General features: G+C 44.2%; 1 protein-coding gene across 1 annotated transcript; it reads right to left on the bottom strand.

The window, feature by feature from the left end:
• Positions 1 to 1247: 1247 nt before the first annotated feature.
• Positions 1248 to 25090, bottom strand: dpy19l1l (dpy-19-like 1, like (H. sapiens)). The gene is made up of 22 exons (XM_056443862.1): positions 24753 to 25090; positions 24364 to 24388; positions 24162 to 24249; positions 23033 to 23170; positions 22145 to 22265; positions 19585 to 19678; positions 19397 to 19454; positions 18722 to 18813; positions 17895 to 17994; positions 17363 to 17440; positions 13583 to 13669; positions 13341 to 13400; positions 12774 to 12854; positions 10386 to 10487; positions 10032 to 10103; positions 8694 to 8773; positions 8527 to 8551; positions 7391 to 7510; positions 6250 to 6424; positions 4933 to 5032; positions 3674 to 3799; positions 1248 to 3568 (listed from the first exon to the last, which is right to left on the bottom strand). The coding sequence occupies exons 1-22, from the start codon at positions 24979 to 24981 to the stop codon at positions 3406 to 3408; spliced, it is 2214 nt and encodes a 737-aa protein (XP_056299837.1). The 5' UTR covers positions 24982 to 25090; the 3' UTR covers positions 1248 to 3405.

The raw sequence follows: 25090 nt of genomic DNA on the forward strand, positions 1-25090 counted from the left end.
CTTGGACTGAAGAATTTAAAACGTATAACTTTCACCCAGGAGACCGCTGTTCATGTCCAGTGTGAAAAACAAAACGCAAACTTTCACTTGACGCTTTTATTCTACGGTATTTTTATTTGGTCAAGTCTATAAATACTTTGTGAAATCTTCAATTAGCTCAGTGGTTCTCAAACTGTGGTTGCAGGTTACAAGTGGGGCGCGGGGGGAAATACATAGTTTTTATTTCAAGACCTTTATTGAGAACTTCACATTACAAAGTACACGGACATAAAACTAAGTCAATGAATAAATGGCGAAATGCCTGGACCTAGACTTAGTGTTGTGTTGGCTGGTCGCGTTTAACAGATCATCACATTCGCCAAGAACCTTGTTATTTCGGATTTCCTGCTGTTGCCCTTCAAAACAAGAGCTCAATATTGAGCATGAATTGAGCATGAATTGAGGGGAATTGATGCAATTCAGTTTTTTTTACCCATAATTATTTACAGTTCAAGCTTCAGCTACATTCTGTACACAACCGACCTTTGACCTCACATTGGATGAGGAAAAACTCCCAAGAAATAGAAAAAAAGGGAAGAACCCTTCAGGAGAGCAACAGAGGAGGATCCCTCTCCAGGATGGACAGAAGCAATAGATGTAATGTGACCAGAAGGAATCAGTACAGAGTTACAACACATTCATTGAATATAACAGTGTATGAATAGTTGGTAGTCGGCATGTTCCACGATCCAGACCTCCATGATCCATCAGGCAGATGGAGGTAGAGAGGAGGAGTGGGCGGAGCATCAGTAGGGCCATGGCATCGGACCCAGTCAGTAAAACTCTTTATGGTCAAATATTTGAACTTGTTTTATCTTATTTTCACAGGTTGCACTTTATTGTTATTATCATGAAAATATATTCAGTGTAAAACAGGTTAATTGCAGCCAAAATAAGCTATTTTTTGCCAAATATTAGTTATTTTTTGCACCGATAGAACTGTATGCATGTAAAGTGATTGAAAACATATTAGTTTTGTGTCTGATGGAACAAACTGGTTCAATTGAAAGTGATAGCGAAATAAATAAATAAAATAAAAACTTCAACATGGACCATTTTATTACAATTTTGTTGTGGCGGTGGGGCGCGACAGAAAAAGTTTGAGAACCTCTGAATTAGACTAAAGTTAAGAAAAAGAACTGTCTTTAAGAAAAATAACCTTTTTCTAGATGTTTTAAAATCATATAAAAAAGACAAAAAAGCAATAGTGCTGATGGCAAATATTTTATTTTTTTAAAATACAGACTATAGACAAATATTATAAAAGACATCTGAAACTCACTAACGTCCGACATGGAAAAAACATTTACGCGTTTTTCGGAAAGAGTGCCGACGGCCCCGCCTCCACGCAGCCGGACCTCAGTCGTTAAATGTTTTTGATTTGTTCGACCGCTCGCTCTGGCACATTTAATCTCACCGCAGCAGTTTTTTGTTTTGTTTACCAATGAAATTAATTATTTCATCTCATCCTGGCGCCCGAACCGAGGTGGATCGTACCGAAATGAGTTCAACCGGTTACGAGTTCATACACGAGAAAACACCATAGTCTTTTTAGAAAGCGTAAAAACACGCCGCTGAATCTTTCACAAGCGGCTACCGACAGCCGTGAAGCCGAGAGTCGAACTCTTGCTCTTGAGAAAAGACGATAACGTTCGTTTCTCTCTCGTTCTCCAACGAAAAAAATAAAAATAAAACGTCTGGCCAAAAGTTAAGATGAGAAGATCGATGCCACTCTCACAGTCCAGCTAAATATGAAACTCTGGCCAGCGAGCGGCGGTAGCTTAGCGTAAAGACTAGAAACAAAGGGAAAGGGCTCGCTCTCTAACACGGGGACGCAGTCGGCCTCCAAAGTGAACCGTTCATCAACAGGTTGGTTTTCATTTAGGCCTCGTATCGGATCTTCTCATTCAACTCTCGGCATGAAAAGCCATTAAACGTATTTCCTGAAATATTCATCATATGCACCCTGAAGAAAGAACTAACAACTGCTACCGTTGACACAAAATCCACTGCTACAAAGAGTTTGGATTGGCTGTAAAAACACGTCTTTTATGTACCGGCGAACACGCAGCTTTAACAACAAGACCTCCTTTGGCAACGGACAGTATTTAAGATACACAAAGAACCTTTTGAAGGCCGTACATTGGTATTTTACACACGATTCGGGTATTTACAAAAGACATTATCGGGCTGAGTTAAGAGGAAGCCTACTTGTCAGTTTCCAACTGAATTTAAGAATGAATGCTTTTCTAGTATGTGACGTTTTGTGAAGTCCATCGGGGACCACCCATCACTCCGAGACCCCATTAGTCTGGGAAATGATGTCATTTGTGGGATGATAAAACAATGAGTGCTTCTGTTGCACAGCGAGTCTATTTCAGGAGCGATGGGACATTTTTAGGACTGTTGAGGTTTAGGAATGGCACCAATTCTGTCTGAACGCCGAGGAATAGAGTAAAATAAAATACATTTAAAAAAGCTTTTAATAACATAATCCCCCTCGTTCCATCGACTCTTAAAACACTGCTGGCTTCGAAGAAAAAACTGTCAAGGAATACTTCAACCAAGAAGAGCATTGGTTATTAATTAGTTATAAATCTGTAAGGGAGACTTTAATAGAGGCGAAAGAAAAGGGGAACCGGGAAATGCTTCGTCAGCAATAGCTGGGTGAAGATTTTGATTTCCTTGATTGGATACGAGACACTTGGATGATGCTTCGTAACATTTTTCAGATGTTAAATAATCTTTTTTCCCTCCGTCAGTCTGTTTTGCATCGATATGCCATCAGATGGAAAACGCTCTCTGGGCCCGTAATGAGCCTCAGGAGGTGAGTGATTGTGGGGTTTTTCGTATTCCTTTAACACTTTGAAGTTTGCATAAAAAATTACTGGCACAAATAAATTATAAAAAAATAGCCTACGACGTAAATTAAAAAAAGAAGTCCTTTTCGGAGAGAGCAACACTGTGCGTAACGATGGAAGAAGCCAGCTCACGGGGTCGCTTCACAGTATGTGGACATCGTCGGTTGGTCCCGCCGGACAAAATTGGACTTAAGACGAGAAACAATTCTGACGTATAAACACGGCATCTGTTTATCGAGGACGATGTAGCTTTTTTTCTTTCTTCCTTCTTAAAACCAAAGATTCTATAGAACAGAACCGGTGCTACCATCGAAATGAACCGCGACGCGTTGAGGCGTCTCCAAACCGCTCCGTGAACCAGAGCACCGCACAGAAGGGGGAACTGAGGAGGAGGAGGAGGAGGAGGAAGAAGGGGAGGTCGAGTAAAAAGCGGTGACTGATCAAAACCCGCAACCTTGTGAGAAGCGGTGAATCGGGGCGGTGAATCATCTCTCTCGTCTCGGTGTTATCCGAGCTCTTTGGGCACTTTGAGAACTTTGTAAATGTCGTTGGCGAACACCGTGATGAAGTGTGGCGTGGAGCTCCTGGACATGTGGGTGCAGAAGGGAATTCTACCGGCGTTCCCGGGGTCCTCGATGTCCCAGATCTCTGGCATGCTGCACCCGGGCCTGGGCGAGAGAAGAGAGAGAGAGAGAGGAAAAAAAAAATCATCAAAATGTGAAAGAACAGCAAAGTCCCCTCCCCCCTTGTGGTGAGGCGTCTCGGGGGGCTACCTGGTTCTCCTGGTGCACCACGAGTCCTCCAACACGAAGAAGTCGACTCCCAGCTGCATCAGGTTCCCCTTCACCGTGTCTCCGGACATGCGGCTGTACATGGAGTACACCAGCTTGGTTCTCTCCCTGCCGGACACACCACGCCGTTACAACGACCACGCCGGAAACGCACCACCTCCCTCCCTCCCTACGGCACGGAGGTTGTTTTAAAGGCTGCTTCGCAGGAAAGGGACCAGATTGTATCCACGTCGTCTTTATATCAACATGACGACTAGGATTATTTAGAAAAATCTCATTGTGTAGATTTCATTTTTTCTTTGAAAGCCTTTTGGGTACAACGATACAATGTTGACGCGATATCGATATCGAGGCATTTGGTCTCAAATATCGAGATGTTTGATCTCTTCATCACCCAGCCCTAATGACGGTCACAGTTAATGATGAAGAACAGCAGTCAAACAATACAATAATACAAAAGGGACCACATTAAAAAGATATAGTTATATTGCACGAAAGGCTATCCTTCAGTTCTGGATTAGGGGATTTTGGAAGTTCTCCCATGGGATTAGTCAAAATATGGAAACCGGTCTTCGACGTGGTGGAGCCCTCCGGGGTGGACTTCGCCCTGCCAGATTAAAAACACTGGTACCGATGCCGACTTGATTTGATGATGTAACCTTAAAGATGTACTTCTGTCAGACTGGTGGTGTGTGAATGTGGTTTTTATAATTTTTTCTCATCTATTTTTTGGTCTGCTTTTTGTTGTTCTTTACCCTTTTACTTCTCCTTTCCCTTTGTATTGTATCCTGTCTTGTGAATTTGTAAAATCTAAAATAAATCTAAAAAAAAGAATTAGAAAAAGATAGACAGTTACTGAGCAATAAAATATATGTACAAAATGTAATTAAGTAAAATGTAAATTAAATCAAACAAAACGATTAGTGCAAAGATGCAGCCAAACGAAGGTCATGAAGTCATAAACCCCACAGAGGGAGAGGCCGAAGCTTCTTAACGCACTTTGAACTGCAAATACTTGAAGAACATCCGGCAACAAAAGAGTTTCATGTTCCCGTAGATCGACCTCATTTTAAATGATTTTAAAATGTCAGGACACAATGTGTTAATGTTTCACTCTTGATCTCACTACGTGAAGCAGTGTGACGAGGTGAGAAACTTTACGCGACGCTCCAGCTCGTCGTTGTCCCGACGACTCTCTCTCGGCCGCTCATCGGAGCGCGAGGAGCGGTTGACCCACTGACCTCAGACCGGCGTCTTCGTAGTGGGGGTGGTTGACGATGGGCCGACCCGTGGAGAGCTTCACGCTGGCCATGGTGGGCATGGCCCCGGCGAACACGGAGTCTGCACACACAAAGCAAGACGATGAAGAAGAAGAAGAAGAAGAAGAAGAAGAAGAAGAAGAGGGGACGGAACCGGCACGCTGTTGAGCGTCTACCGGTTCTGTATTGCAGAATACTCCCGTCTGATTGGCCGGCGGCTTCATCCAGTCGACACCCAACAGACAGAGTGTTGAAAAATGAACTCGATGCAGATCCAGGAGTTTAAAAAAAGAACAAATCGTAACCTTTGTGAAGGAGGATTTACTGTCGCATTAGTTTGAGTTAAGTTGAGCTAATAAACTGGCAAACGAGTGCTAATTATTTATATTCACAACAACAGTTCAAACACATTTAGCCGGAATAATCCGAGACGTCTATTCAATTCAATTCAGTTTATTTTGTATAGCCCAATATCACAAATTAGGAATTTGCCTCAGAGGGCTTAACAATCTGTACACATACTTTACATCCCTGACCTTTGACCTCACATCGGGAAAAAACCTGTTCACACGAAAAAAAAGTGAAGAACCCTTCAGGAGAGCAACAGAGGAGGACCCCTCCACAGGATGGACAGAAGAAGAGACGTCATGTGACCAGATGGAAGAATTACAGAGTCACATAAACACATTCAAGACCTGTGTTCACCTTCCAATTCACCAAAACAATGCTAACTGGCCAGGAGTAACAGGGTTCTTACACATTTTGACCAATGGATTTCCAGGACTTTTCCATGACTTTTAACCAAATTTCCATGACCAAACTGAAATCTCGGTATAAACATGAAAAATGTAGAACATTTGGCGTATACGCCGGCTTATATTTTGAGCGTCTTTCTTTAAAAAATATATTAATTATTTCAAACTCGGCGTGAATTAAAATGTGGTCATTACACATTTCCATGACTTTTCCCAAACTTTTATGATTTAAGTTTTGTCCATGACTTTTCCAGGCCTGGAAATGAACATTTTAAAATTCCATGACTTTTCCAGGTTTTCCATGACCGTACGAACCCTGAGTGACCTCTAGATGACCTCTACCTCTTGACCGTTGGAAGGAAACACCACTTTCCGCCTCTTGTAGCCGTGACAGAACTCCGGCGTGGCCACACAGTGAAACCGGAAGCTCTCTCTCGCTGCTGTGCGTCACAAACTTGTTGCGTAATCCCGAGTGACCTTTTCAATTTGTCCCCTACTCGTGACGTTTCGCTGTTGCCATGGAAGCGGGCGGGCCTAAACTCACCAGGGCGGGTGTTGTCCTGGATCCAGTCCAGCAGCTCCTCCTGCGGCATGTTGCTGAACTCGCCGATGATCCCCCACTGGGCCCGCAGGTTGGCCACGCCCTGCACGGCCATGACGGCCATGACCGCATACACGGCGAGCTGGTGTTTGAACCTCTCCCCGATCCAGCCGAACAACTGCAGAACCATCGTACACATTTAATAATCATGCAAATTAGAATTTGAGTGGAGGAGAAACTTCTCGGCATTAAGGGAATTTCTCACCCCAAAAATCCCCCGAATTCTTGAAGAAAACGTTGTTTTTTTCTCTCCAAGGTGAAAACCAGGAGGAGCGTCTTTAACGGCGAAACTTTGAGTTTCAGTTTATTTAATTTTTTTCGATGAGCAAAATAGAAAACCACCAGTAATTTAAAAAAATGAAGAAAGATACCTGTAGCTGACCGAACGGTTTAAGGCTGAAGTTATCTGGTTTATAAAGTGCCCTAACCTTGTTCCAAAGAACTTTATATATATAAAACTTTATCAAAACACCCGTTTAAAATCAAAGTTTCCAAACACACGCATATATGCTGAAGCCTGACTGCTTTAGAGAGTGTCGTAGTTTAAATAGTCAGGTTTTAGGGCAGTGGTTCTCAAACTGTGGGGCGCGCCCCTCTAGTGGGGAGCAGTGGTACTACAGGTGTGGCGCAGGAGGAAATGCAGAAAGACCTTTAGTGAGACCGTCACATATTACACAAGTTCAAAGTACACGGACATAAAACTGAGTCATTAATAAATACATGTTGACATGCCTCTACCGTCGTGTAGATGTTTAATTGTATCATTTAATTTGTATTGTTCTACCAAAGTGATGGCACATGTGGTTTACTTGAAAGTGATTGCAATTGTCTTTATTCTATTATTTGAAGAAAAAAAATTGGGAACCGTTGGTTTAGGGGAAGATGCAGAGAGCATACGACTGGATAAATACAGACTGGATGTAGTTTTGCTGCTGTAAAACCCTCAATTACCTAAATTCACCAAGACCTGTTCGCTGTTTTAGGATTCTTTGTGAAAGAGACAAAACGACGTTTTCTTCGAGGTAACTGTGAGTCGTCGTATTCCATGAGGGAAGAAGACACCCGGGTTTAAATGTGCACCGACCTGCTTGGAGCAGATGAGCGACGCCATGATGCACATGTGCGGCGTCAGGAAGAGCTTCAGGCGCATGATGAGGACGGCGAGGACGGCGAACGCCACCAGCTGCAGGCTGTGGTACACCAGCTGCAGAGACACAAGTTCAGCCTGAGCCAAAAGGGAACGACCAGCGAGATAACATCTCACCGGGAGCTGCGAGGGATCTCTTTTAATCGGAAAGGAACTCCTGAGACTTCAAAGTGGTAAAAAAAAAAACTAACTCCTGGGACCTTTAAAATGAGCCGAATCTCCCATTTGACATCATGACGAATCAAATATCTTTGTGTTTGGGACGATCTATTTGAAGACTTCGTTCAGAACGATAGAATTCCGACTGAAGTGTTTAACTTCTCAAGTTATACACATCGCAAAAGAAAATATGGGTGAGTAATTTCTTTGAAAAGCAAAACAAACAGTCAACCATTGGGGATGAATTAAACATTCAATCTGAAATGATCCGTCTGTACGGTTATCTGGTAACTATCACTACCGGGTAAGAGGAAACATGTAGATTTTTGGGGTGAACTGTCCCTTTAAGTGGCGCTACGATGTCTTTAGCAGAAGCTCCCGTCCAACAGGAACCTGAAAAAGCTTCTTTGGCCAGAGGGACTGTATGAAGACGTTTGCATGAAGCTTTGATCTCATTGAACGCCCTCCCCCCCCCCCGCCCTTCCCCAGAGGAGGAAGAAGAACTATTTGGGGCTCTGGGAAACTTCCACACAGTTGTGCACAAACCTTTTTTTCCCCTTCTTCTTCCCCTGGGAGAGATATCACAGAAAATTAGATGAAGCAACTGAGAGCGAGCCGACAAAAGGAAGGCAGCGCGGGGAGATTACATAACAGGGGTGTGTGTGTGTGAGGGGGGGGGGGCTTTCATTTCTTAGTAATGAGAAAGGGGGTGAAAACCATTTAGGGACCTGGAAACTGGTGCAGACGCTGCTGCACTGGAGGAATCTAATCAAATGAAAAAAACGGATCAAGAGAAATTGAACGCTGCAAAGAAAAAAATGAAATGAAATAAAGCCTGCGAGTTCAGTCTGAGGGGTTGTCACGACAACACTCAACAATGAAACATAGAGTGGGTAAAAAGTGTTTCTTCTCACCGCTCCCGTTGCTGCGATTTCAGACCTGCAACACAGAGGAATATAGAAACTCAGTATTATTTATCACGATATGCATCTAGATTAATTCCCATTAAAAGCTTTGAAAACACATTATTACAAAAATAATTCCCCAATGTTGCAATTTAATAAAAAAGGGGTCCGCTCACCCTGCAGCTTCGTCAGCGACCTCCGGCCTGACGGACGCCTTCCCGCCGTCCCTCAGGAACCGGACGACGTCTTGGACAGTCTGGAGAAAAAAAAGAGGGATGAAATGGTTCAACTGGAACGGGGATTCCTTCACGGCCGCGTTCCCAACAACCAGCACAGCCCAGTGGGAGAAGACGGCGTGCTCGTGTGTTGCATTACGCTCGTTGTTAGACACACTGGTGTGTCGTGAGCTCGGCGTGGGCCGGCGGAACGGGCTTACGCTGAACACGAAAGACGCGTCGTCTTCTTCCACTGAAGATGCATCTCGCTGGTTCTCAAAGCTAATTTAAATCAAACTAAAAAACCACCTCCTATATATAGTAAAGCAATTCTCCTCAGGACACGTTTGTGGACAAAGGGGAAGCATAGATTATTACCTTCGCATTGAAAATGCGGAAGGTAATGTTTTGATCGTCGTGTATTTGTATGCGTGTTACTCGCATAAGTCAAAAAGTATTAAACCGAATCGCATGAAATTTGGTGGGATGATTGGTTATTATCCGGGGACCATTTGATTATATTTTGGGATCGATCGGGTCAAAGGTCAAGGTCATGAAAAAGGTCAAAATCTTCTTGAATTGCATGAAATTTGGTGCGATGATTGGTTATTATCCTGGGACCATTTAATTAGATTTTGGGATCGATCGGGTCAAAGTCATGAAAAAGGTCAAAATCTTCTTGAATCGCATGAAATTTGGTGCGATGATTGGTCATTATCCTGGGACCATTTGATTAGATTTTGGGATCGATCGGGTCAAAGGTCATGAAAAGGTCAAAATCTTCTTTTTACCATAGCGCGGTCAATTTATATCCAATTGGCATGCAACTAATGCCAAAACGTTCATAATTCAATGCCCAATCTTGTGATATGCGAAGGTATGCGCTCTACCGAGTGCCCATTCTAGTTGGTTTATTATTTTCCCTCCGAGATGTGTTGCTTGTGCGTTATTGAGTCAGTTATTAGAGCTTTATGAATCTACAGTTTCTCTCTTGGCATTTATTAAACCTCTAAAAACTCATCTCTGTTAATCAAAACAACATATTTAAAGGCCTCATTTAGTATGCATGTATCTGTAAATATGAAAACTAGGCGGGCTGAAGCTGAAACTTTGATTAATAAACAGCACGAAGACTTCAATTAAAGTTGTGTGGAAAACAATACAAAATATTAATATTCAAAACAGGAAATGGCATAAAATGCAAATTTAAAAAAAGATGGACATGTTATCACGGTCCTCTTGTCTTTTTTGGGGGGGGGAAACAAACCAAAGAGGTCTGAACACCGGACGAGGACTCACCCTCCCGGCGATGAGAGCGACCACCAGCACGTTGACGGGCAGCAGCAACGTCCTGAGGTAACGTAGAGGCGTCTGAGGGAGAGACACACGGCGACGTGACGCTGGACGCTTCTCACCTGACATGCCGACACCGACACCGACGTGACGCAACGTCACATTTAAAACCGGCTTCTGCCGCCGGGTTTCTATTTCCTGTTAGATTCAGAGCACGGATCGGCCTCTACCTCGACCTTTTTTCTCTCCTCTCTTTCTGATAAGAAAATAACTGGTTCTCACACCGGAGACTCACATTTATTATCAGTGAACGCTTCGGCAAACACGAAAAAGATTCAAGATTAAAGAAACAGACTTTACCTCCAACTCCATGAAGTCAAACTCTGCAGCACACGTGTACATCAGAGTGTGGAAGTCCTTGTAGCTCGTGAACTTAGACTTGATCAGTCCACTGATGTGAGCCTGGAGGACAAAGACTAAATTACACACATGTTTTCTTTACATGTGATATTTCAGTTTTTCTTTTTTCATAAATTTGCAAAAATGTAGAATTTTTTTTCTGTGAAGATGGGGTGCTGAGTAATAAAAATAAATAAAGAAATAAAATGAACTTTTTTGATTTTAGCAAATGGCTGCAATGAAAAGGGGTCTAAATACTTTCTCTCTCTCTCTCTCTCTCTCTATATATATATAGAGAGAGAATTAGAGGGTTTAAAATATATGTGTGTATATATACAGGGTTTTTCCTGGGTCAAAATGGGTCTTCGGTGCTCCCAAAAAAAAATGTTGCGCACCATCTATTCATGCAATCGGGCTGTTGAGTGAGTGATCAGCAGCTGGCAATGGAGGACTCAAAATGACTTACGTATGAATAAATACATAAATAAATGCATGAATAAATAAATAAATGCTTAAATAAATGTATAAATAAATACAGGAATGAATAAATATAAGTTATAAATCAACAGGACATCATTACATAAATATATTTATACATTTCTGTATTTCTTCATTTATTTATTTCTCTGTTTATGTGTCCACACGTATTTCTTCATTTATTTATGTGTGACATTTACGTGTCGGTATATTCAAATGAGCTGGGCGGTCCGAACCTCTGTCTAAAGCATGATTGGTCACCGGAGTGTGATGCACCTGGTGTGTTGTGCTCTACTATTTCTGCCTGGCACATGAAGCTGAAGCTCGCTCAACTAACCGTTAGCAGAAGTTAGCCTAGACAGCTCTTTGACTTCAGCCGTTTATCAATTCCAAGTACACTGAGTACAGACTCGTGTTTTCTTGGAGTCTGGTCTTGGTAGTCCAGACTCGAGGACGCAGGACGGTCTTTCTGGTCGTGTGACGTCAACACATCAACTGTTATTGTTCATGAATTTACTCCAATTATTCACTGTAAAATACTTTACAGTGGAGTAGAATGTGTTGCGGTGTTCACTGTTGTTTGGCGTATACTCCGCCCACAGTAGCCTGGTACTTGTTCCCGAATAAACGGTAATAACTATAAAACGTCTCGGAGCTTTCCATTCTGACCCAGGGTCGCTACAATATGAAGTTATGAATCTCAGTCAAATTGACGTAACGTTATCTTTTAATAAATAATAAACTCGTTGTGCTCTTTAGATCCTCCAAAACCTAATTATATCTCATGTTTAGCCGCTACGGAGACGTCAGAGCCAGCGGAGCATTTAAAAAAAGTCCTGCCGAGATCAGGCTGCTCTCGGCGGCCACACAGCGCGCTGAGCGCCCGGAGCTCAGTGGTCCCGCGAGCAGGACCTCAAATCTGCGTCGCATATCCTTATTAGGCTGAATCTCGATAAACCGACCACAGATTTGATGCTTAAACTACTAACTTCTCGGCTGAAAACATCCTTAAATTGCATTCCGTGACTCAACAACAGTAGTATTTAGAATGTACAGACAAGAATGCATAATACACGCTGTTCGTCTACAGGTCCCGCCCCCCTGAAGCTGGAAACCGAGGGGAAACACTGAACTCGATTACTATTGATCCAAACAGAACGAGGGTTGAACCGGGACTTGAAACATACTATTGAGAACATATTCGCTGACATGCACGTGATGAACAGTTTTTTTTTTTTTTTTTTTTCATCGCGGACTTTTTTTTGCCTTAGGCGCTCGGGATTTGTCATAGGCGCTCGGGAAAACGGAGTAGGCGCGCGCCCAAATGTTCTCTATGCAGGAAAAACCCTGTATATATATACCTCTAATTCCTGACTTTTAAATCAATGCATATAAAATGTTAATTGTTCAGCATGACCTTGTTTTTCCTTACAGTGGCATTAAACAATATTACAATTATTATTGACGCCGTTAGCTTCACAAAGCGATAATAATAACTAACATTGTGTGTATTGTTACTCATATGAATCGATCCACTTTTATTAAAAAAAATTTGTGCCATTTATTTATTTATTCAATAATTAAAGATTTAGTTCAAAGCGTCGTTCATGACGTTGACATTTTAACTCAAAATCGTTATTTTAATGGCTATTTTATTTATTTATTCCTTCACAGTTGCAGATATAGATCAGACGACATAATAAGAATAAATATTTAAACATAAATAATATAAGTGTTATACTAGTTAAAGATTCTGAGTTGAATCTCGTGTATAATATCGTTTGTAAACATGGCTCAAACTGAATATTAGCAGTTCTCCACACACACACCCACACGAATGAATGTCTAAAAAGGAACGTGGCAGTGGCTTACATCATCCGAGACACTGAGGACACTGGACAGCATGAACTTAAACAGGACTGTAGAGCCGACCCAAGCCAGACCCTGCATGACCTGGAGAGAGAGAGAGAGAGAGAGAGAGAGGGAGAGTAAGAGAGAGATAGGGAGAGAGAGTGAGATGGGGAGAGAGAGAGAGAGAGAGAGAGGAAGAGAGATAGGGAGAGAGAGTGAGATGGGGAGATAGAGAGAGAGTAAGAGAGAGATAGAGAGAGAGGGAGTGAGAGAGAGAGGGAGTGAGAGAGAAAGACAGACAGACAGAGAGGGAGAGAGACAAACGGAGAGAGAGACAGAGAGAGACAAAGACAGACAAACAGAGAGAGACAGAGAAAGACAGAGAGACAGAGAGACAGAGAGAGGAAGCTGTCAAAAGACTCACAGTGCTGTGGGGGGAAGCCAGGTATTCTGTTGTTGACACAGTGGCCAAAAGACAGAAAGAACTCTCGTCATTTATAACTTTGAGATATTAAAATGTGCTCGGACAATACTGCAGATGTAAATGTGCGCCCCGTGAGTTTGTCTACCGGAGCAACGTCTACGTACCCAGAGGACGACGCCCGGCTTGAAGACTCGAGCGAACCGATCCTTCAACGCAATGATGGCCTGAAACCACAGAGGCAAAAACAATGAAGCATCTCGAACTCCACACACACACACATCATATCTCCGCTGCCCTCGTGACTCAAACTAACGTGTTTATTACTTCAGCCCGTCTGATCACATTGAAGCAGCCCAACGCAGCCCAGTGCATTCACCATGGGGACCGGAGGGAGGAGCCAACTCACCCAGATGGAGACGAGCGAGGAGGCGTAGAAGGACGTGAGCAGCATGGCGTTGCCGAACATCAGGACGAAGCAGACGGCGAGCGTGACCTGAAGCGCGAGGACAAGGGCGGAGAATTCACACCACCAAAAAATACACAAAGTACATTTTTCTCCTCGTTGCATAGAATAAGTCGAGCTTGAAATGTGACCGATGCATTTTGGATTTCAGAGACAGAGTGTTTCTCCTTTTACGGGAAATATATCAACCCCTAATAATGAATTAGTAATTAGAAATAATGTCAGACGAGGGACTCATTGCTGAGCTCGACCAAGTGGTACAAATATAAATGACATATTCAGCCAGCTAATACTTTAAAAGGGATGCAGTGAACTATCATTTATGGATCTGTGTATAAACAGCTTCAGATTTAAAACAAGAAGAAAAAAAGACACTTCGCTTTCCGTCATGAAGGAATAATTAAACCTGCAAAGTTTCACGTTTGAGGAGCTGCAAGCAGCAAATTCTCAGCATTTTTGTTTTTAAAACATTGTTTATTTATTTTCTGAAATCAACTTTTGTTGATGTTTTTGTCCAAGAAATTGACTTTTAAAAACCGAAATATGAAATGTTTCTAATTCCGGCATGTGTGGACTTGCTTTTGTGTCATTTGAAAAATTGAATATCTTGAGAGTTTCGGATAAATTCCAAGCGAAGGTTTGCATATGAACACGTCCTGAACAATATGTGAGCAAACCTCCTGCGACTGCAGTGACCGCCGAGGCCGAGGTCCGAGCCTCCGGCGGCTATCGGGTCGCCTTAATACGTCATTCCTCGTGGAAGTAGTTCACATTTACATCGTTCGATAAATTGCACGATATGTTTCCTCCCTGCAGAAGGATGACAGTAAAGTTGTACCTCTCATCTAATACTTAACAGAGGAGTTTATAATCTAAGTTTACGTTCGTTTAGATGCCCTGTAACAAAGCGACGCTGACCAGCCTCTACGTGCCAAAGCTGTAGGTCACCTAGAGGACACAGGTGCATGGTTTTGTGTCTGCAACACACACACACACACAGTTTTTCCAAGCTTTCTAAATTATGCGGATGCATATTGCTTCCTCTGACACAAATCTCCGGCATCTTATTCCAAAGAGCCTTCTCCATATCTGTGGAGCGGATTAGGGAGAAGGAATGTGGACAAACGGCCTGAATCACAATCACACACACACACACACACACACACACACACGTGTTGCCAACATATCCTCCCTATTCACGCCTTAAAAGAAGAAGGAAAAAGGGGGTAGCCGTGCAGGCTGATGAAAGTCAGCCCGGCTCATAAAATCCTCCCGGCCGAGATGAGGGGAACCGAGGCGCAGCACGCCACGGCTCGGGGGACAGCGGCTGGAAAGACTTTCACTCATGAAGGACACACAACACACACTCCTCACACACAGTGAAAGATAAAACCGCCTCGGATCCTCTACTTGGGTACACGTGTGTCTCTTTGAGGGCCTTTGTGTCTGTCGCTGCTGCAGTTTGGTTAATTTACATCTTTCCTTACTGCATTTGTATTTGACCAGGATGGGTTGGTTATCTACTGTACCATGTGAGTGACCAGGATGGGTTGGTTATCTACTGTACCATGTGAGTGACCAGGATGGATGGGTTGGTTATCTACTGTACCATGTGATTGACCAGGATGGGTTGGTTATAGGGCTGCAACTAACGATTATTTTGATAATCGATTAATCGGTTGATTATTTTATCGATTAATCGGATAAAAAACAAAAAAACTTTAATTTTCAACTCTTTATTCAAAACGGGGTCAATACGGTCATGGAAAACCTAGAAAAGTCATGGAATTTTTAAATGGCTATTCGCACGCAGGCCTATAAAAGTAATTGAAAAAAATAAAATCCCAAAATATTTGGAAAAGGAATGAACATTTGTTTTATTCAAATTTTAATTTACACGGTATGCTTTGGAATTCTCATTGTTAGTTTAAATACTACATCTTCTCACTTTGTCACGTATAGACAGAGTTTTCACAAAATGTTTAATCATGGAAATTTGGTTTAGTCATGGAAAGGTCCTGGAGATCCACTGGTCAGCATGAACCCTGTTCACTGGACACCATGGTGATGAACCTGTTCACTGGTCACCATGGTGATGAACCTGTTCACTGGCCAGCATGTGGATGAACCGTCACAAACAGACTGACAGCTTTCCTCTCCTGAGCAGTGGTCCCCATGTGGCCCCGCCCCCTGAACAATATCAGAGACGCGTTCAGATTTATAATTTTTTTCACCTGGCCCGCTGCCGTTGAGATTGCAGTGAGACGCGGAACAAGTGTGAAGTGTTGCTCTTCGCAATAAAACATCTTTGATGGGACGTGTCGCGTCTCGGCCAATCAGCGTTCAGATGTCCACAGCGTTTGGGAAGTTAGGTTAGCTTGAATGTTAGTCCGCTACATGTACTGCTGTCACGCTGCACAGTGTAGCGATGCAAACAAAGTACCCGTACGTTAAACACGATGTGATTTAGCATATTATTAGCATCGATACTTCATTAAAAGAGCGCACGATCAGAGCGCACGCAATGCTCCGCTCCGTTAAATGTTGTCTGCACGCGCAGCGCTCAGAGCGAGTGGCGGTGTGGTTTATCTCCGTGGAAAAATATTTTCCGCTATCCGCCACGGAATAAATAACCACGTTTTCTACATTATACTCTTGTGGAAATGCCACACACGTCGTGACATGTAGCGCCCTGGTGTCTGGGGTCATAACGTCACCCGTAGGCGCACTCAGCTCCGTGAATGTCTCCACTCTCCGACTACGTGAATGACTTCCGCATCCAGCGCCACGTGAGCAGCAGCAGCCAATTAGATTAATCAACAGAGGAGCAGCTCAGCGCTGATTGGCTCTCACAACGCAGCGTTCTCTGCTCTCTCTCCCACCGCTATGCTCTGGTTTCCCCTGCGCGACTCTGCGCTCAACTCAACTTTTTTATACTCCGTGACTTATTGAGCGCCGTAATAATCGCGCGACACAACGAATCGATAATGAAATTCGTTGCCAACTATTTTAATAATCGATTTTTATCGATTTTATCGATTCGTTGTTGCAGCCCTAGTTGGTTATCTACTGTACCATGTGAGTAACCAGGATGGATGGGTTGGTTATCTACTGTACCATGTGAGTAACCAGGATGGATGGGTTGGTTATCTACTGTACCATGTGAGTGACCAGGATGGATGGGTTGGTTATCTACTGTACCATGTGAGTGACCAGGATGGGTTGGTTATCTACTGTACCATGTGAGTGACCAGGATGGGTTGGTTATCTACTGTACCATGTGAGTGACCAGGATGGGTTGGTTATCTACTGTACCATGTGAGTGACCAGGATGGGTTGGTTATCTACTGTACCATGTGAGTGACCAGGATGGGTTGGTTATCTACTGTACCATGTGAGTAACCAGGATGGATGGGTTGGTTATCTACTGTACCATGTGAGTGACCAGGATGGGTTGGTTATCGACTGTACCATGTGAGTGACCAGGGTGGATGGGTTGGTTATCTACTGTACCATGTGAGTGACCAGGATGGATGGGTTGGTTATCTACTGTACCATGTGAGTAACCAGGATGGATGGGTTGGTTATCTACTGTACCATGTGAGTAACCAGGATGGATGGGTTGGTTATCTACTGTACCATGTGAGTGACCAGGATGGATGGGTTGGTTATCTACTGTACCATGTGAGTGACCAGGATGGATGGGTTGGTTATCTACTGTACCATGTGAGTGACCAGGATGGATTGCATCTTGGTGGCGGCGAGGTAACCCAGGATGTAAGACGCAAACAGAGAAGCCACCTAGACGGAAGAAAAACAAATAGTAAATAATAATAAAAATATACTCCAGAAAACATCCAAAATATTCAACATAGATACGGTTTGATCTTTTCATATCTGGAGTCAGGAACAGACTTCAGACAGAAATTCCACATCCCCCCCCCTCTCTCTCGTCTGAAAGCATCTCTCCTTATTCCGCTCAAGCATGCGTTGGATATCATATGCATGTCCCCCGACTGTAATGCATGAGAGGTTTATGACATCAGGATGTAACTGGCTCCATTCTGGGAATTGTATAATCTCTCTTTTGTTTCAGCCTCTCTGATTCTCTTCCCATCCTGGCAAACGACAACGCTCCAGCCACCTTGCCTGCCAGAGTCCTCTGCTCCCTGCGAGTCTCTATTTACTCCCATTATCTCCTCTGCCCAGTCGCCCCCCCCCCCCCCCCCCACACACACACACACACACCGTTTACCTGAGTGAGCAGCACAAACTGGGCGAACTGCCAAGGCAGCATGAAGCATACATTGGAGACACCCAGGGCGACCATGGCTGTCCTGCTCGGGTTCCGTGTCCTGGGGAGAGGAGGGGGGGGGGGGGGGGGGGGAGAGAGAGAGAGAGAGAGAGAGATCTAGCGGTGAGAAAAGCTGCGGCGGAGATAAGAGAAGATGCATCGCCGCCCCACAGGCGCACACACACACACTGAGGTTTCAGTTTACCGACTGCAGATGACATGGCAGTCACTCACCTGCGAGACAACAACAACAACAACAACAGCTTCCAGTGTAGCGCACAGCGCAGTAATGTCAACACGACGAGGCGTGTATTACTGCGACGTGATCGCGTGTTACTGCGTCTGTTGTATATTCAACAGGCAAGTGAAAATAAAACCAGTCCATGTTTGTTGTTGTTGTTGTTGTTATTCTCCCAACAACAGAGTTCAGGCACTAAGATACAATTAGATTTGTGGAATCTATACCGACGTGATGCGCTGTGCCTCCACCACCTAGCGGGTGTGCACGGGCGCTCTGCACACAGTGATTGGAATGTGATTTGTTGTTGTTGTTGTTTCTGCACCTGCCACTCCAGCTGGAACTATGTTTGCTCTGATGAAGCTAAAAATAGAGCGTACCCTGCATAGACCCAAGTGTGCAGAGGTGTCTTCTCTCAGTTTGAGCTTGTTGATACTTCTGGGTGGCGCGGTGGCGAACCGGCATGTAGAAAACCACTTCTACACGTGTTAGGGAGAATGAGGACCGATGATCGGGTCATGTGATGAAAAGACGGAGCTGCTGAGTTTACCGTAGGATGTAGGTGAGAAGGAGCATCTGCAGGACCAAGAAGGGGTAGGCGAAGCTCTCCCTCAGAGGCGGAGTCCACATCACACGCGTGCTCTGACAACAACAACAACAAACGGATCAACACATCACAATGGATGGAATCACTTTGCAATGATCTTTCAAATCGATATATATATATATAGCTGTTTTTTGTTTTTTCCCCCCTGTACTCGACCAAAGACCATTTGTTCGGGAAGAACTTCCACTCTGCAAAAACACTAAAACTTGTATTTACATATTAATGATTCAACCTCATAAACTTAACGGATTTTAAACGAGACCTTTAGTCATTTAGATCGAGTGCCTCGTAAAAACAACTGTTATGTTAATGTGCCAGATGCATATCTCATTACACGCACATTAAATCATCACTGCATATCGGCTGCTCGGTAGTTTTACTGTGTGTACTGAGCATCTTTTGGCACGCAGGGTTAATGACGTTGTATCTGACCTCAACTTGGAGCCTGAGCGTTCCCTGGCCAGCTGTGGAATTTAAGTCAAGAGAAGTTTCCCGACGTGACTCGATCGGGACACCCCGCGACTTGTTTAAGAACGGTGTGCCACTTATTACTTTCTGCGAACAACTGTAGAGAACAAACATTTAGCTTCGATAGACTTCGATAGTTCGGGCACTCACCTCTCCGTGATTGAAGAAAAAACACACCGCGGTAACGACGCCGCCCAGCCGACTGCCGCTAGACAGAACAACAACAACAATAAATGAGAATAGAAAGAGCGCCAGCGAACGGTCTACTTCCAGCTCTTGCTTCACCAAAACTGTATTCTGTCTTGTGTGTCTGCCAGCTGACGGGTAGGAGGAGTCACCTGAGGTAGGCCCCGTAGAGGAAGAACAGGCTCATCATGGCGCCGTTCAGCAGGAACACAACGCTCACGTAGAAATACGCCGGGTCGCCCAACCCTGATTACACACACACACACACACATATATGTATTTATATATACAGTGGGTACGGAATTATTCAGACCCCTTTCAGTTTTTCTTTTTTTATAAATGTGCAACATTTTCTACATTTCAGTTTTTCTCTGTCAAGAAGCGGTGCCGAGTGAACATTAATGAGAACAAAAATGAACTTTTTTATATGTTATCAAATGGCTGCAAAGAAACAAAAAGTGGACATTTTAAAGGGGTCTGAATACGTTCCGTACCCACTGCATATATGTCGTACGGCTTCACTGAATTCAGACATTTTAATTTACAATTAATTGAACAATACCAACAATACTTTTCTAGCCGACGCAGAAGGGGGGAAGGGCACTCTCATGTGAACGCACCACGCCTCGATTCAGCTTTCTTGCAACAATAAGCGTCGTGAACAAGTCTCCTCCAGACCGTGGAGCAGCTCTGCGTCTCTCTCAGGCCGAGGTGGTCTACCGATCCCCCTTGGCCCGCTTTGATTTCCAGCCAGTCCATTTGTGATTTCATATGGAGGTTCAACACCATCTCAAAACACTGTGATCGTAAAGACTCTGGTCATGAAGTTCCACGCAGCCCCTCCCCCGTCCCCCTCTTGCCACAATTCCAGTTGATAGTACCTACTATCTACTATCTCTAATAAAAAGGGAGAAAAAACAAACAAAAAACCTCGACAGGAGATTGTGAGGTTGTTTTTAGGTGGGTCAACACAAATGATCCCCTGGCCTCAGTAGATCACACGGCACTGAATGGTCACTTTACTTTTCCTCTACCCAGAACAAATGCACTTAAGAAATCAGTAATGTCCAGAGCCGTTGCATCCTGGGATGTGCTCCCCTCATACGTGACTAACAAGAAATAAATGTGATTTCAAAAGGAAACTTAAGGCAGCAATAATCAGAAAGGAAATTATCGTAGATTAGTTTATTATTTTAGGTATTATTATTTTACTTTTAATGTAAATGTTGTTTTCAAAGTCTAAGTGTTTTTGTGATAATTGATCATGCTGTACTGCATTTTCTGTATTTGTATTGTATTGTAATGTTTTTTTGCCTGGACCCCAGGAAGAATCGTCTCCACTACGGTGCAGACTAATGGGGATCCTTCATAAACTAAACTAAACGAGACGTCCGTCATGACGGACGAGGTACTCGTGAGTGTGTTGGCGTAAACGAGGCGTGTTCCTTCAGCGGCTCGAGTAAAGGACCGTGACGCGCGGCGTCTCGCAAAATCCACGCGGCGGCGCTCTCGCTTTCCGTCGCCTCGGTGTCACGCGAGGCAGCGGCGTCAGGTTTGTGTGAACAGCCCCGCGTGCATCGACCCGGGGGGGGAGGGGCCTAATGAGACTGACAGGGACACACAGATTGCAGCTCCGACAACAGCTTGTTTGCCGTCAGCAGATGTACTCTCCTCGGGGAAAATGTTCCCGCGAACGAACATGAGAGAGATCCGTGTGTGTGTGAGAGGTTAAAAAGCATTTTACTTTTCTTTCTTCAGCGCAAATTTAACAATACTGATGTTTTTCTGCTGCCGTCCGTGTACTCAATGGCATACCTGTTTACGTGGAATTCCTCAATTTTATTTAGTCTTTTTAATGATATCAGTGCCGAAATATTAAGTTTGAGTCAATCGACAAACATGTTGCTGCTTTTCTTTTGTCTAATGTGAGTTCAGTCATTTATTAAAGAATATTTCCCTTATTCTTAGGCCAGTCGTGGTTCAGATCGCGTCACAGTTTTGAGTTATGGATCAAAATAGTATAAATAAATAGGGAACAAATAGCTTTTTTAGAGATGCTCGATCACACTTGTATTGCAGAGATGGATTGCTGATTGTTTATGATCCATATACCGACCGGCACGGATAACTTTTGTTTGTTGTTTTGTTTTGTCGTAGCAGCTCAACCCAAGTGGAAACCTTAATTTTTTTTAAATCTTATCATTTCACTTTGCTGTAGTCATCAATAGCACATAGTTAGAATGGTTAGGAAATAAAGAATTGTATTCTTATCCATTACAAAAACATCTCGGCGTTAGCGGTTTTGATTATGTGGTAAAAGATGCGCCGAGCTCATCGATAGGAAGTTGATCTGTCAGTAATCTGATGAGCACTTTTGTAGAAAAATTGTAAATAAAGACGACGTGGGTTCTTCGATCAATTCCTTCTGTGTAATTTATACAGTTCCTGTTCCGGTTCTGACCACATCTGTCCACGAGTGAAGAAAACCATGAACGTCGGTGAAGATATCAGTCATGCGGTCGAATCAGCGGCAGACTGTGCGAGTGTGTTTTAATGAGAGCGTAGCTCCAGGTCGCCGCAGTGAAACTATCCGCCTGTGCGATGTTGTCATCATCTAACCTGCTGCCTGCACACGCTCATGTGTGTGTGTGTGTGTGTGTGTGTGTGTGTGTGTTTACAAGCGAGCTGCAGCTCCGAGGTGACAGTCCGTACCTTCACAGCTGTCCACAGGAGTGAGTCCCTCTCCTCTGTTGATGGACCAGCACATCTTTGTGGGAATGCCAAAGTATCCCATCACACCCGTGTACATCCGGTACCAGCTGGCCAGGACCACCTGGGGAGCAGAGACGGATGAGAATCAGCGCGGAGCCTCTTTGACGCAGCACACGTCTGAAAGGCCTCTCTGTCCCGCCATCTCCTGTGGGATCTCAGAACCGTCCCAGTATGTGTGGATCTCTTCTGCACTGTTGGGTTCCAACTGGTAACTGGTGTGCTTCCTAATACAAGTAGCTCAAGGGAAAAATGAGTGTGTGAAACAGTCGTGTTATGAAGCAGAAGATTCACCGACGGCATGAAAGCTCTTAGGATTGGCCGATGGGCACAAAGCCCCCGAACACAATGCGTCACGTCGGACATTAAGCGGGGATTATCACGAAACGTCGTAACGGATTTATTCATTCCCGCAAAGCTGAAGAACGTCTTCCTGATAAGAGACTTTTGTTTGGAGCAAAGATTCATTCTACATCCAGTTTTTCTTTAAAACTTCTTGCATCGAATGCAGGAAGAGGAACTACTTTCTGGAGATCTGTCGCGCCGTGATATTTAAATTTGTTTTTACTGTGTAATATTATCACGTTTTCGACCATTTTAAAGTCCGATGAATACGATTCATGGGATCATGGCGAAGAGACAGCATGGGGTCGCAGTTGAGGAAACATCTGGAAGAAGTCGGGTGGAGACTCAAGAGATTTGCCGATTACGCACAATCCTGCAATTCTCTAAGCAGCTTTCTTTTGGTTTTATTTGTGCTGGGTGGGGGGGGGGGAAATATCTGAGACCGTACTGCGAATCATACGAACAGCACGCCGACGTCCACATCACCTCTGGGTAGAGATTGAACCTCTTCAGCGTGTTGATGACCAGCGGGTACTCCGTCAGCCGGTCGTTCATGACCCCGCGGAGGCCGTCCAGGAACGCCGGAGCGTCAATGATGGTCTTGTAGTAGGAATAGTACAGGCCCTAGAACCAACAGAAGACATGTACAGATTAATATACACACACATGAAAAATGGAATGAAATCAATCTAAATGAGGAAGATGTCAGTGACTTGAGCGAGAAAAGGAGACGCCGGAGGAGAGAACCGAGTGACACAAAGAGGAGGAGACAGCGGATGCACACTAATTATAGCGTCACAACATCAACACTGATGAGTCGTACCAGCTCAGCAGATGGCAACAGTTCACACAGAACCGTTTGGTATCACACATTGTTCTTAAAATGGAAACCGGCGAGACAGCGGACGCGACAGGAATGAGGTCCGAATCCGACCGCACGCTGTGACCGACCAACGTTCTTTCTAATTAATCTTACCTCTCGTCGTGGGTCACGACAAACTATAATTTGCTGAGAGGATAGGAAATGGACATTTATGGAAAAGAGGGTAGACGAGCGGACACCAACACACACACTGAATACACTCATCACATCATCACGGTTGCTGCCTCAGATTATCTTCTGCCTCACCGTTCTTAAATACTGTTTACGCAGCACATACTTGGTTGAACATCGACTCTTTGTTCAATAAGCCAGTTGTGAGATGTGGGTCAAATAAGCAGCAGAACCCAGTATTTTACGAGGTGGAACCGTCAGTTGTTCTGCAACTATTCCGAGTAATTTATCGGGCAAGAACACCTTACGGCTCCAGCTTCTCAGATATGCTGCTTCTCTTCATTCTGTGTGATTGTAAATTTAATTATTTTGTTTTTTTTGGACAAGTAGATTTGAAGAGGTCAACTTGGGCTCTGGGAAAGTACAGGTTTATTTTCTTACTTTTTTTAGGACATTTTACAGACTAAGACTAAGACTAAATCAAAAGAACAAAAATGGTTGCAACCCTGCAGTATCACAATCTTCCTAAATCTATTTCGCAAGTGCAGTTGCATCATATCTCAAACTGTACAGACTCACATCAGAAAAATAAATAAAATAATAATAAATACGTATGATTACCATCTCCGTCCGGAAAGCCATTTCCTTCTCCAGGTTTGACAGGTGTGAGAAGTGTCTGTCATTCTCAAACAGCTGTGAGAGATGATGCCTGATCACAGTGTGTGGAGGGGAGAGGGGGGGAGAGAGGAGGGGAGACATGTTAGCCTGCATCCACAAGTAAACAGATATAAATGAGTAATAACATGCTGATGTGCTGACTCACCAGTGGAGATACCCAGTCAGAGCAGCTGTGGACGAAGAGGAAATTAAATAATACAAATAAATAAATGCTACTTACACTGACACAGTTAAACTACAAGGGGGGGGGTGGATTAATAACAATATGGGTTGCAGTTTGCACGAGAAAATCGTGCAAAAACATGAGCTTAAACTTTCTGCAGAAGACCTGTTAGCACGCGCGTGGGACTCTGGCCGTCACGTGAGCAGAGAGGAACCGATGCATTTGAACGGTAGCTAATATTTAGGTGAGCTAACGTTAGCTAAACCAACTTAATGCACGCTAGCAGTGAAGCTATGCAGCCGTTAGCTAAAGAGGGGGGGAATGGGGGTGGGGGGCGTCGGTAAGCTAGCAGGCTAACGGTCCCAACTTACCGAGGAGGAGGGTGATCCCCAGACTCGCGACCGCGGAGGGAGTCAGCCCGAGCTTGTGTCTGATGCCCGACAGCCCGTTCGGGTGAGAGACGTTAGAAGCCTTGCCCTCTCCTCCTCTGCCAGGCCGACGAGCGCCACTTTTCCCCGGGGGCGAGACGAGCGGGCTCCGGTCGCGGTCTACCCGGGTCGCGGGACTCTTCCCGCTCTGTTTTCGGCTTTTAGCCACCATAGTTTCTCCCTCAAAGGAGGAGCCGATTTGGGGGTGAATTCAGCGAGGAACCGCTGATAGAGAGAGAGAGAGAAATGAAACCCGAGGGGTGGGAGCTAAGCAGCCCCAC

Source organism: Pseudoliparis swirei, chromosome 22 (assembly GCF_029220125.1).
Source record: "Pseudoliparis swirei isolate HS2019 ecotype Mariana Trench chromosome 22, NWPU_hadal_v1, whole genome shotgun sequence".
Classification (NCBI taxonomy): domain Eukaryota; kingdom Metazoa; phylum Chordata; class Actinopteri; order Perciformes; family Liparidae; genus Pseudoliparis; species Pseudoliparis swirei.

Bases quoted from the DNA above. Each gene is read 5' to 3' on its own strand.
- dpy19l1l (XM_056443862.1), bottom strand. From the start codon at position 24,981: ATGGTGGCTAAAAGCCGAAAACAGAGCGGGAAGAGTCCCGCGACCCGG. The intron at 23,171-24,161 runs GTAATCATACGT...TGTTGGTTCTAG, and splicing joins TGGCTTTCCGGACGGAGATG to GGCCTGTACTATTCCTACTA. The intron at 19,455-19,584 runs GTGACTCCTCCT...TGTTCTGTCTAG, and splicing joins CTCTACGGGGCCTACCTCAG to CGGCAGTCGGCTGGGCGGCG.